At 38.0% G+C, this 12,964-nt stretch overlaps 1 protein-coding gene across 1 annotated transcript in view; it reads left to right on the top strand.

Annotated features, from left to right (window-relative positions):
• MTBP (Mdm2, transformed 3T3 cell double minute 2, p53 binding protein (mouse) binding protein, 104kDa) overlaps positions 1–12,964 on the top strand; it is a 91,553-nt gene that overhangs the window by 20,754 nt on the left and 57,835 nt on the right. Inside the window, exons 6-11 of the mRNA XM_006879318.1 lie at positions 2,261–2,405; positions 3,513–3,630; positions 5,140–5,274; positions 5,686–5,780; positions 8,454–8,526; positions 12,128–12,245. Coding sequence (XP_006879380.1) covers positions 2,261–2,405; positions 3,513–3,630; positions 5,140–5,274; positions 5,686–5,780; positions 8,454–8,526; positions 12,128–12,245 — 684 coding nt within the window. The remainder of the gene's footprint in view (positions 1–2,260; positions 2,406–3,512; positions 3,631–5,139; positions 5,275–5,685; positions 5,781–8,453; positions 8,527–12,127; positions 12,246–12,964) is intronic.

The raw sequence follows: 12,964 nt of genomic DNA, 5'->3' as shown, positions 1-12,964 counted from the left end.
AGATCTGATTTGACGGTACACGCACACAAAATAATAAAAAAATTAAAAAATTAAAAAAAAAAATTACACAGGAGGAGATTGCCTCTCTTTTACCCATGGAACACCCGGTGAATTTGAACTGCCTGCATTTGGGTTGTCAGGGCAACTCTTTACTAGGCCACCAGAGCTTAAAATATTCAGGACTGATTTTGTCTGTTTTCTGATTTAGAAGAGATTTCCCACTATCCATCTTTTTTACCCCCAGAGTATATTCTATAGAATGCTAGTTTTCATAAAAACTCCCAGTAAAGATAGTTTGTTAGTGATTTGGAGAATAATCTCTTATTGTTAAATCATTATAAAATCCAACCTGTTGCTATCAAGGTGATTCCAAGTCACAGAGACCCTGTAAGACAGAGTAGAGCTGCCCCCTGGTTTTCGAGGCTGTAAATCTTCATGTAAAGATATTACTGCCTCTTTCTTCTGTGGAACAATTGGTGAGTTTGAACCGTTGACTAATTGGTTAATAGTCACACACTTAAACATTGTATACCAGCAGGGCTTCTGAAGTCGCTGTGTTGTTGTTTTTGTGTGCCATCCAGTTGGAACCCACTCATAACGGACCCTCCAGCAAGCGGATTTTCAGAGGCAGTAATTCGCACGGGAAGAAATTGCCCAGCCTTTTCCTGTGGACCATCGGCTGGATTTGAACCACGTGCCTTTGGGACAGCAGCACAATTTCTCACCACTCTTCCACAAGAGCTCCATATACACATTAACAAATGAACAGTTGAGCAGTAAAAGCAGCTCTTTACTCAGAATTTTCATTCCTAGGCCTTCCACCTCCCATAATGGAAAGCCTATGCTTTTATTATTTTATATTATTTTTAAAATGATTGTCTTTAGCTAACTTTTCTTTGTACTAATCAAGTAGCTGGCATCTAAAGCTTGGAACAATTTGGCATCTATGATAACTTTTGAAGAACGTTCTTATTTGAATATTTTAATCACTTAGAGTTTGTTATAGATCAGCTACTTATTTCTTAAATATTAAAGGTTTAGATGGGATAGCTCATAATGTGGTGTTCTACTAACTCAAAAACTGTATGTCTCTGAGGTTTTGAATCCACCGGAAGCCTTGAGGGAGAAAGATGGGCAATCTCCTTTCGTGATTTACAACTTTGGAAGCCAGTGGAGGGCCACTTGGAGCCAGAACCAGCTCCATGGCAGCAAGATTGAGTTGAGTCAAGTGCTGTCCCCTGGACAAGGAGCTGAAAATGCATTGACGAGTGAAGCGTTTGTGATAACCTTAGAACAGCTTAGAGCTCCCAGCAATCTAGTCCTTTATTCAAGGATCCTACTTTAAAATGAAAGGTCTCACCTGAAAAATAACAGTTACTTCTTGATCAACATCTTACTGCATGTGTCAAGCTTAAAGAAGCATGAAAAGAATAGTTAGTAGCTGTTCTGGCAAATAGAACTTTAACTATCAATAGTACTTACTACTATAGAACTTTATAAAAATTTTACCTGGGTTTATATTTCATTTTGTTTTTTTCTTGTCCTCTAGTGAAAGTGTAATTTTATAAAGTTACTCTTTCTTAAAAATCTAATGATATTGTCAATGTAATTGAGTTTTCTGAGTGTTTGATTATCTTTTTAAAAGAGAAGTCATTTATTTGTACATTATAATTTTGTACTAAACTGTTCTCTTTTTGGATGACAAAAAAGAAACTAGAGAAAATGACGATGAACCCACTCAGGTTTGTTACCTTCCTCATTTAGTGTAACAATAGCATTAATGATCTCAAGAGCAGCGTGTATAATTAGCGCCTGCTACAGAATTGGCAAGTAATTATGATGTCGCTCCTGTTTTTCTGGCATGTTCTAGCAAGTTATGATAACCTGGCTTGACGTCAAATCTTAAAAGACTTTGAGCTAATGTCACTATTTTGAAGAGTTTTAGAAATTAAAGTTAGACTCTTATTTTGTAAAGAAACATACAATTCAATTATTCGGGGCTGTGCTTGGAAACTTGCAGATTTAACACCTTTAAAAAAAATCAATCAGGGGGAGCTCTGGTGGCCTAGTGGCAAGAAGCTGCAACTACAATCCCAGAGGTGCACGGTTTGAATCCACCAGATGCTCTGCCGGGGAAGGAGGGGCAATCTCCTCCTGTACCAGTCAGATCTGATTTGACGGTACACGCACACAAAACTTAATAAAATAAAATAAAAAATTAAAAAAAAAATCAATCAAATCTGTATTCTTCTCTTTCCAGGTAGAGCAATGATCGATATACTGCTGTTGCCCTCTGACAGGGACCCGCCGAAGCTGAAGGACTGCTTACCTGCCGTAGGAGCTTTGAAGCATTTGAAGGAATGGCATTCAGCAAAAATGACCATAGCAGGAAATCAGTGTGAAATGCAAGTTTCCTTGTTCCTTTTTGATGATAGCCTGTGTTGTCTCTTGTGCATTGTCTGTGCCACCACGTTGTAGAGATACTGTCAGCACGTGGAGATTATTTTAACGTGGCAAGATAAAGTGGGCTATCATACGGTGATTCAAGAGACTTCTCTCTTTTATCAAGATTTTTCATCTCTCAGATGTCCTACTTCAGAGGTGTTTAGATTTTTACTAAATGTTGTAGTTGCTGTTTTGTGATAGCTGTGAAGACATCCAACTCTCCAAATACACAGCTATTTAAAATAGGCTTGGAGGATCCAGGGGGAGTGCAGCAAAATTTGTGGTGCTAGGCTTGTGGCTTCTTTTGTTTTTATGTGTCAGTGTTGAAAAAAATATGCACTTTGTAGGCCCACTGGGTAGGTAGCTACATGGCCCACCAAAGGTGGACAGTTTGAAACCACTGCTCCTCTGGAGAAAGATAGCCAGTCTCCTTTTGTGTGGTTTACAACCACCGAAACCCCACTGTCAGCTATGAGTCTGTTCTGACTTAACATTTGTGAGGTGTTTATTTCTTTATTCTAATTTATTGTGGTTTGAAACACTTTAGTAAGTATCAGTGGTCTGTTCTTAAGTATTCAAATAAGATTAGGTCTTTTTGATACATGCTTATTGAGCACTGACTTACTCCAAGCAGAGCAGCAAAGGCTCTTACAGTGAGAGAGACAGGGTGTGGGTGTGGGCCTCTAGTAGAGGAGACGGAGGGCGACCAGCAGTCATCAAGTTCTGTGAGAACAGCTGCTGTCTGGAGAGCTGTGGACAAAGCTGAATGGGGACGTTTTGGAAGAGCAGCTGAGAAGCTGAAGTTGAGTGTGTGTGTAAGTGTGTGTAATAATTACATACATGAGGACGTGGGATGAAATGAACATGTGACAGCAGCTCGCTCAGAGACTGACCTTTAGTGAGTGTTTTATCACAATATTAAAATTATTGCATCATAATCCTAGAAAATACCCTAGTGATGTAAGCGTTCCAATTTTCCTCTTAGGTTTGTGGTTAATTATAGCTGTCCAGTTTAAATAAAATATCAAACCCTGTACTTCATTGTCATAATGTCTCTTGTTTTGTAGAAATTGCCAGAAAATTGCAGAATACCTTTCTGCGAATATTGTGCCTTTAGAGGATCTCAGAAATGTAATTGACGCGAAGGAGTTATGGAGAGGCAAGATTCAGATATGGGAACAAAAGGTGAATGGGTACCTTTGTCCTCAGAGGTTACAGAGCAGGCCTTTCAGTCATTGACAAAACTAATTAGGTAGCTGGACTTTGCGTGGCTGCTTCCTTTGGTTACGTGCACCTTGGCTCATCGCAGTCTCTCTGCAAGTGATTTTAACATACACAAAACCAAGGAACCAAGTGAAGTGATGGAGTGTTTGATTAGTTCAAGAAATTTTTTTTATGTGCATTTTTGAAGCTGGGTGTATATAGACCTATACTGGTGGTTCTTTTTAATTAGTTCTTTTACGATTATGATATGAAAAGTCCATACCACTACAGAATGCACTACAAATTTGAAAGCACCTTTTTTTTCTATTTTGGTGGAGAATAGCTTTTAGCCATAGGCATTGTTGTGATTAAGGACATAAATTCTATAGCAATTTTGCCTGTGTTCACATTCACATCACAGCTCATTTCTAGCTATTTTTGTGCACCTTTGGTAATAAGTAAGCTTAATCTGTATGATAAAGATAATAATAGTGCTTATAGATTTTTACGAAGAGTATATTATCTGAAGCATAATTACTCATAAATGCTAACCTTTATGCTACTGCTATGTTACTTGTACCCCTACAGTGTCAGCTAGAAAGTAATCTGTTTATCAATATCATTTATTTAAGGCAAATTAGCCAAAAAACCAAACAGGTATGTCTTGGATTAAAAGTGTAGCCAGAGTGCTCCTTGGAGGCAAAGATGGCAAAGCTTCCCTTTTTCATATTGGACATGTGGCTGGGCAAGGCTGTTCTTTGGAAAGGGCCATCATGCTTGGGAAGAAGGAGGGTCAGCGAAGGAAAGACCCCTAATGAGATCGATTGATATGGTAACTTCAGCAGTGGGCTTTAATGTGTGTGAGAGAATGAAGATGGTAGAGAAGAAGACAGGGTTCAGGTTACTGTTAACAGGGTCACTATGAGTTGTACTTGACTCACCGACACTTAACAAGGATCTACTAGGGACGTCTGGTGACCTAGTGTAAGAAGCTGTTCTGCAATCCCAAAGGCACCAGCTGCTTCGTAGAAGGATGGGCAATGTCTTCCTGTGAGATTTATGGCCTCTAAAAACCTGTTGAAGGGTCATCTATGGATCAGTTCTGACTCCGTAACAAAACAACAAGAAAGATCTCATGTGAATAATAGAGTCTCTTTGCAGAATCTACAGACCTTTGGGAAGGTATGCGACTGAGCAAGTGTGTGCTGAAAACGAGGTTATCTAGTGCTGGGATTGCATAGAATAGGCTTAGCCTATTTTGGTAGGCTACTGAAATGTTAAAGAGGGCTTGTCATTAAAATCAAAGTCTTGGAAGATTTAGGCAGCATCTGTACATAAATACGAGAACCACTTTTGAGATGAGAAATTAAAAAAACAAAAGAAATTCAAATAGGGCTTTTTACTGTCAACCTTTACATTATAATAAGATATAGTCATCTTTCTAGTTTTACTCACGATACTCATAATTGTGTTCATTTGGTTTCTTTTCAGTTCCGTTCTGAAATTAATTTTCCTGAGGTTTCATTAAAGGGAGTGACACCTACGAATTTTAGCACGTCTCATTTGAATGCTTATTTTCTTGCTAAAAAGATGATACCACCAAAGGATAAGAATATTTTACCAAAGGTAATTAATTGTATATGTAATCATTTTTGCAAGCGTGTATTTGTGTATATAAGATGAGACAGAATCTTGAATTAATGTTAAGAAATATATGTGCTATCTGTTTTGCTGAAGAGAGCAGAAAAAGCTAAGACCTCTCTTTCAAGTCTTAATGTTCTTTTTCTCTCTTAATACTTTTCCTAGTTACTGGGAACTTTCCATGTCTGGTTCTTTACTCTAAAAGGTAGACTGGAAATAAAAAAAAAAACTCTTACTTGTTGCACAGAGTCAAATTTTAGATTTCTATAATATATAAAAACCATGTTTTCTTTGTGTGTATGTGTGATTCCTGTTTAAGGTCCTAAGAATTCCAATAATCAATTTATGAATTTAATTTTATTTATGCCATTACATAATGTTCTTTTTTTTCTGTAGGTTTTCCATTATTACGGCCCTGCATTAGAATTTGTGCAGATGGTCAAGTTATCAGACGTGCCCTCCTGTTACATGTCGGACATTGAATTCGAGTTGTATCCTTTCATTGACTGTTCATTTTAGAATGAATTCTCTGCGTCCAGTAGGATGTTCTGGTATAACCTGGTAAATACACATGTTTAGGTGTACATTAATTTTTTTGTTTAAGTGCAGTCATCACTTTAATGTTCATGTGTGAGTGGGTTGTCAGATCTTTATTGTTGGAGATGCTCTGGAAAAAGGTCATGCTTTTTTCCACATCTTGAATCCTGTACCTGGCACGTCTTTCTCTCTGCAGAAGCATGTTTGCGTTCATTTGCTATTTACTGAGTACCTGCTAAGGGTAGGAATATAGAAATGTTTGTGACTCAGTTACTAATGCAGTTATAATTTTCTTGGCCTAACTACAGGCTCAATCTATCCTCTCACTCTCTTGTTGTTGTTGTTGTTAGGTGCTAACAATGTAATGGCCCTAACACACCAGATCTGAACCCTCTCCTTCCACCAGCATTATTTAAAACTCTGTCCTTTCTACCCTTTACTCAGAGCTCCCCCCACACATTATTGGACGTGTGTTCTGTTGCTTTTTTACTATTACTCTATTTACTACTTACTTATAAACGGTCTACTTCTGAAATCCAGAAATGCATTTCTAGGCCTTCTGTGTTTTTCTTGATTCAGTGTTACCTTAGAGAAATCGAAAACTAAAATGTCATAACACATAGTATACTCTCAGTAATTATTGTGGAAGGAATGACATTGAATTATGTTTGCCCAAAGCAATGTGATTATTTATTGTTGAAAATTCATTTCTGTGGAATGAATATCATTTACAAAACCATAAGAGTCCTTTACCCAGATAAGGACTGGTTTGTAGTCTAGTATTGCCAATAGCGGGCTTTTGTTTTTGTTTTATATTTGAGGAGCGGGTTTCCAAGTGATGAGAGATTGGAGGGCTAGTTAAGAATCAGATCAGTCAGGTCCCGAAATGGTCCTCCCACGCCATGCTTGGGAGTTGACCTCTACCCGAAAGATGATGAGGAATCCTACCAGGATCAGAAATTTTAGATTAGTAATATGTTGGGGAAAATCTATAGAGCTTGAATGAAAGAAGTAGTTTTAGAAATGTGGAGTCAGTGTAAGTTACAACGTGTGTTAAAGATGTAAATCCAGAAAACACTGAGTTGTATGTGGGGGGAATGAGGCTAGAGTAATAAAGGCAGGTCCCTTTGTAGGGAACCCATGCAGCTGAATTTGCAGAAGAGCACGCTTCATGAAGCGGAGAGAGTTCAGGCAGGCATGGATGAAGTAGTAAGGTGCAGTGGAGAATTGTTATTTTTTATAATGCCATGAGTATTCATACTTAATAAATGTAGGGACCATGGAACTAATTTATCACCTGGCAATATAAGCCTAGGGTCACTTTCAGACATAAATAACTACCAAGCCTCCTTCTCTCTCACTTCATCTATTAGGCATGTAAGGCACAAGGTAGATAATATTTGGCATATTTTTGTCATATTAAATCCTTGCTTTTGACAAGTAATTTTCCAACTGTCTTCCAAGGAAAACCTAAGGCCCAGAGAAAGCACTCTGGGGTTGGGGGACTGGGAGACACGTTGGATGGCTCAGGTGCTTCTGTACTAGCACTGCCAGTCATTGCTGATTAAGTGGAGGGTTTAGTAATCTGGGGAAAGTCACTTACTTATTCCAGAAGAGTTCACAGAATCTTCCCGCCACTGATGGGATTAGATGTATAAACTCCAACTGGATTTTTTTTTTTAAATTATCATTTATTTCACCATCATTCACTTCTAAAAAAGTTTTTAATTGGTTTGCATACGTAATTCATTTACATTGTATTTCATTCATATACATTGTATTCTAACAATCTTTCATTTACTTTGTTTCATGCATTCATATACAGTGTTTTATGTAATTAGTTAGTATTGATCTTTGCCTATCATTACCCATGTCTTGAGTCCCCACTGAATCTTTCCCATTCCTTCACCCCCTCCTCCACCCACTAAACTCTGCTTTCCTGATAATTTCCCCCTTCCTTTATTTCAGCCCCCTTCCACCTTCCTCTGTTGGACACTTACACACATCTCACTAATACAGTCATTTCTGTGTGTTGTGTTTTATGTAATTAATCACCACTGACCTGTGACTCTTCTCTTCCCAGCTCATCAAGTTCCCGTCGCACCTCTCCTTTTTCTTCATCCGCATCCCCCCTCATCTCTCCTGTCCTGGTGATTTCTTCTCCCACACCCCAGTGCTGACCATGTATTGGGAATAGTCAACACATTTTAAACTCCTTTTGAGAAAAATCTATCAATATTTTGAAGTTCAGCTTTTCTTCTAGAACATACACCTAAGAACAGACTATTTTGTGTAAAAACTTTGTTGGAAATGGGGGACTTGATGCAGTTCTTAAATTTTCATCTAGAGATGACAGCTTAAGAAGGCTCTTATTCTTATAGTTTGTAGTAATACTATTTACAGTACCACCTTTTCTTCTGTATGTTTTAAACACAACCAGTCATCGAGAACATAATTATCCTTAAGGAAAAGTTTAATTGTGAATTTTCTGTTATAATTTTTAATAAATAATTTCTTCAACTTAGACATTACATTTGACATCAATGAAAAAAGAAGAAAAGCTCATTTTCTGGCATAGAATCATTGCCCCGTTACCGTTGCACTGTTCCTTTAACTCCGTAGTACAGAGGAATGACCACACACAGCACCAAACGGAATTCCATGTTGCTGTTGGAACAGATTTCTTTTCTCTGTGGCAAGGTAGAAGAAGTTCTTTTGGTTGGATTTCATTTTGTGATTCTTTCTTTTCTTTTTAAGTGTGTGAGAAAAGAAAACGTGGTTTGTTAATCTGCTTTTGTATGGTGTATTTTTTTTAATATGACCTAAGCTTGGTCCCTGATTCATATTAAGGTATTTTGAGCTTTCCATAATGATGTTAATGATGCTGAAGTGATGTTTTAAGACGAGGCTTCCACAAGTAATTCTATAACTGGGAATTATTTCAGATTCAGATTACACATTAGATGTATTGATAATGCATCTGCTCAACACGCGAATCCATTTCTATGAGAAGACATTTTTTATTCTTTTGTCACCTGTTTCTATTCCATGGACTCATCAGAAGTCAAGATAATTTGTTAACGGAGAAAAGTAAAAGCTTTCTTTTCTTTTCGGTTGCTTATGATGATTATATTTCTGTGGAAATAATTTTTAAAGCATGAAACATTTACTGGCAATATTTAAATAATATCTGCTTATTATTTTAACAACAGACTTATTAAGTAACCCTGTAGGAAGAAAATAATTATTATAATTAGAAAAGTTTTTCCATAACTATATAATCAAATCAAATATTGATTACAATTTTCTTAAAAATTGTTTTCGTAAAGGAAATTTTGGATATATTTTTATCTAGCATTTTCAGTAGGGTTTTTTTTTTTAATTTTTTGTGCATGTACCATCAAATCAGATCTAACCGGTACAGGAGATTGTCCCTCTTTCTCCAGCAGAGCATCTGGTGGATTTGAACCGTGCACCTCTGGGATTGCAGTGCAGCTTTCTTGCCACTAGGCCACCAGAGCTCCATTTTCAGTAGTTTTAAGTTTATTATATTAGATGGCCGTGTCTACTGTTTCTTGAACCATGACTGTAAAATAAGAGCAGACTTAATCACTAAGGGATGAATAAATGGGATGTGACTAAGCCCAGAACATACGCAAGAGCCTCTTGGAGTAAAGTTCATTTGATTACATTGGGAAGAGACAAAGGAGGGTTTTTAGAAGATCATGATGCCTACAGATCTTGTGGCCAGGAGATATTTTTTTAAAACAGGAGGGTTTACAAAACGACAAACACAGTTATTATTGTTCTTTTTGAATTTTTTAAAGATTTCTATTGTTCTTGTTAGGTGCCTTTGAGTGGAGTGGGAGCCACGGTGATACTGGAAACAGCAGATAGAAGTCTTGCCTTCCCCTGGGTCACAGTCTCTATAGTTAGTGCTGTTTAGGGAGAACCTACTGAAAAACTAAATAGAAAGTCAAGTTTGAAATGCTATTTGACCTTGACATTCTGGTGATAGAAAGCCTGAAAGGATCACTCTCTCTCTCTCTCTCTCTCTCTCTCTCTCACACACACACACACACACCCGCCCCCCGCAGCTCTCAGAGAGAGCTGATGATTAGTGTACAGGTGAGGACAGATGTTCATAATCCAGGTTAGTTCCGAAAGCAGTAGAAATAGATTTCCTAGGGAATTTGTATTTGTAGGACTTGCAGCATGTTTATGTTCATATTTGTGCCAATGGTTAGCTTGAAAATACGCTGCTTTGAAAGGGCGGCTACCTCTTCAGCTGGAAAATCACAGCATGTTTATATAAAGCCGTAAGCTCTGCGTAAATGGAGCGCTGCCTCCCCACAAAGCAAAGAAAATAGGATAGCTCTGATGTGGCTAACTCAAGTCTTGGCATGAATTTTTGGCTAGGTGGTCTCACTTGTGTAGAAAAAAACTAGGGGCTTAGTGCTTATAAAATCAGATACACACCTCTTATACGTAATGATTATTTTTTGTTTCCATTTTTTGGTTTTTTTTCATCTAGTGGTTGATTGAGGGAACTTGGTGGGAGGGGCTAGTATGTAGCGCTGGTAGCTTAGCGGTGAGGAGTTGCACGGCCAACTCAAAGGTGTGCAGTTTTAATCTACCAGCTGCTCCATGAGATAAAGATGGACCGTCTCCCCTGTGCGAGTTACTGCCTACGCAGACCTGCCGCAGGACCAGCTGTGGGTCTTTCCGACTTGAAGCTACACACCAGCAGGACATAGGGATTTGCTGTAGTACTAGCCCAACAGTCACACCCATGAATTTACCAGCTTTGAATATACCAGCAGCTATGAGTGAGCAGTTTGGGAGACAGTGAGGATGGGACAGGACAGGGCAGGCTTCAGGGTGGCTGTTCATCGGCTCGCCATGAGTCACACTAAACTTGTTGGCACCTAACAACAACAACGTGTGAGGGAAAAATCATCCGTTTTCTCCATGTGGATTGTTGCTTTACAGACTGCTTGAAGGTCAGGTCTGAGTTGGTTCCAACTTGACAAACAGTGGGTTAAGTTGAAAACTTGATTGAGGAGTCCTGAAGGTGAATTGACTTAAGTATTGGACTACCTAACTAACAAAAGGTCACAGTTCAAATCCACTAGCTACTCTACTGGGAAAGATTAGTCTTCCTCAGTCAAGATTTACAGCTGGAATCTCTTTGGAGAAGTTCTACTCTACCCTGAAGGGCTGCTGGGATTGAAAGGGACTCCATAACAATGGTTTTGGATTTTAGAATGCTTGTTTGTATGAAATACATTTGACATAAAAACTTATAGCTACCATAATAGAGAAAATTGAAGCATTTGTAATTTTACTTTGCTTATTTTTTTCTTGAAAAGTTACTGTTACTGTATCTGTTCATTAAGCATACATAAAAAGTAGCAACTAAACTAGCACATTAAAATATAAGTTAACTGGATTTCACATATCTCATGTGAAATGATTTGTTGGATAATACAGTTAAAATACTCGCTTTACATTAGATTTAAAAACTTTGACAAATTCCCTGCCTAAACTTCTCCAAAGTTTTAGGAGAATGGGTGCTAGTTATTTATTGGGATATGCAGATAGATGTAATTTCCTCCTCTAAAATAACAGACAAAATACAGCTTGTAGAATTGCAATTTAGCTTTATTCGCTGCTTAATTAAATTTGGAATTTCCCTGAATATAATTTCATTTTCTTGAGCAAATATTTAATAAACATCTGTGTGCCAAGCCCTGGGACTCCTAAGATGAATGTTGAGTTTTCTCATAATTCAGTCAGAAGCCGCTCCAAGTTTTGCAGCACATAACTCATGGTCCTCTCTGCAGCTTAGACCTATTAGCATTAAATCTCTGATTTTTAACACATTTCTCTTTATTCCTATTTTGAAGTCAGACTAGTCATTCATTCATCTAGTTAAAAAATGTTGGCATGATTGCTGACCATATCGCAACCTTTGGATGAAAGGTCTTTCAAGCTCTCTAGTTTGCAAATAAAGCATACTCACAATCTGAAGTGAATGTAAATAATTGTGACTGACCCAGGTTTCCAGTGAGGTATGCCTCAAGTGGTATGAAGAAGCTCATAGCTTGGAATTTTTTTTGCTTTTGAGGGGTGGGTTTTAGCACTTTTGGGGTTTTCTTTTTCCTTTTTAGTGTCATGATTGGAAGAGAACATTGCCAAAGGCACATTGAATTGGTGAGGCATGAGTGGAAGAGCACGTGGCGCCTTTCAAGAGTGCACCTGGTATGCATTCACTGACCGCGTGCTCTGTTTGATCCAGGTCGGCGCCCTCTTTGTATTACCCTGTACTGTTAGCAACATACTTATTCCACCTCCCAACCAGCTCAGTTCAAGGAAGTGGAAGGAGCAGATTGCTAAAAAACCCAAGACAATCCATGGTAAGTAGCAAATCTTGACGTTATTTTAGTGGTACAACTTAAATAATGAGTTTATCGACTTTGAAGTGGAGATACCAAAGATTTTGTTAACACAGATACTTTACTCAAGTGTATTAGCAATGATGAGGATGGCGCAGGATAGACAGGGTTCAAGGCCGTTATCCTTAGGGTCACTCTGAGTTGTATTTGACTCTGTGGCACCTAACAACAACTACAACAACAACAAAGAAGTGATGTGGTTAATATAGATGTTTGTGCTTTACTAGTATATAAAGAAATGTAGCTTTAATTACTCTTGACTCTTCATATGGAATAAATGTATATTTTATAAAATAGAGTGGCCTAGTGGTGAGAATGAGCACCACCATACAGAAGGCACACGGTTCAAATATACCAGCTGCTCCACAGTAGAAGGATGGGCCATCTCCTCCCTTGCACTTAACACGTTGCCGCAAATGATGGCTATAGAGGGGAAAAATGTGTTTCACAGCACGGCCGTCAATTTAAAAGTGTGTGGCAACGTGTTAACTGCCTCTGAAAATCCTCCAGAGGGTCAGCTATGGATCGGTTCCAATTCTGCAATATACAACACAACAACAAAACAATCAGAAGTAGATTTGCTGAGTGGAAAGAGTCAGTTTTGCTTATACGATGTGAAGTCATGGTAGAAAGTGCAAAAATATTATAAATATGAATTCTATGCTATATAAAAAAGAAAT

Source organism: Elephantulus edwardii, unplaced genomic scaffold (assembly GCF_000299155.1).
Source record: "Elephantulus edwardii isolate Elephantulus edwardi_28Jun2011 unplaced genomic scaffold, EleEdw1.0 scaffold00003, whole genome shotgun sequence".
Lineage (NCBI taxonomy): Eukaryota > Metazoa > Chordata > Mammalia > Macroscelidea > Macroscelididae > Elephantulus > Elephantulus edwardii.
The sequence above is the reverse complement of the archived record's forward strand: the minus strand, read 5'-3'. Positions and strand labels throughout refer to the sequence as shown.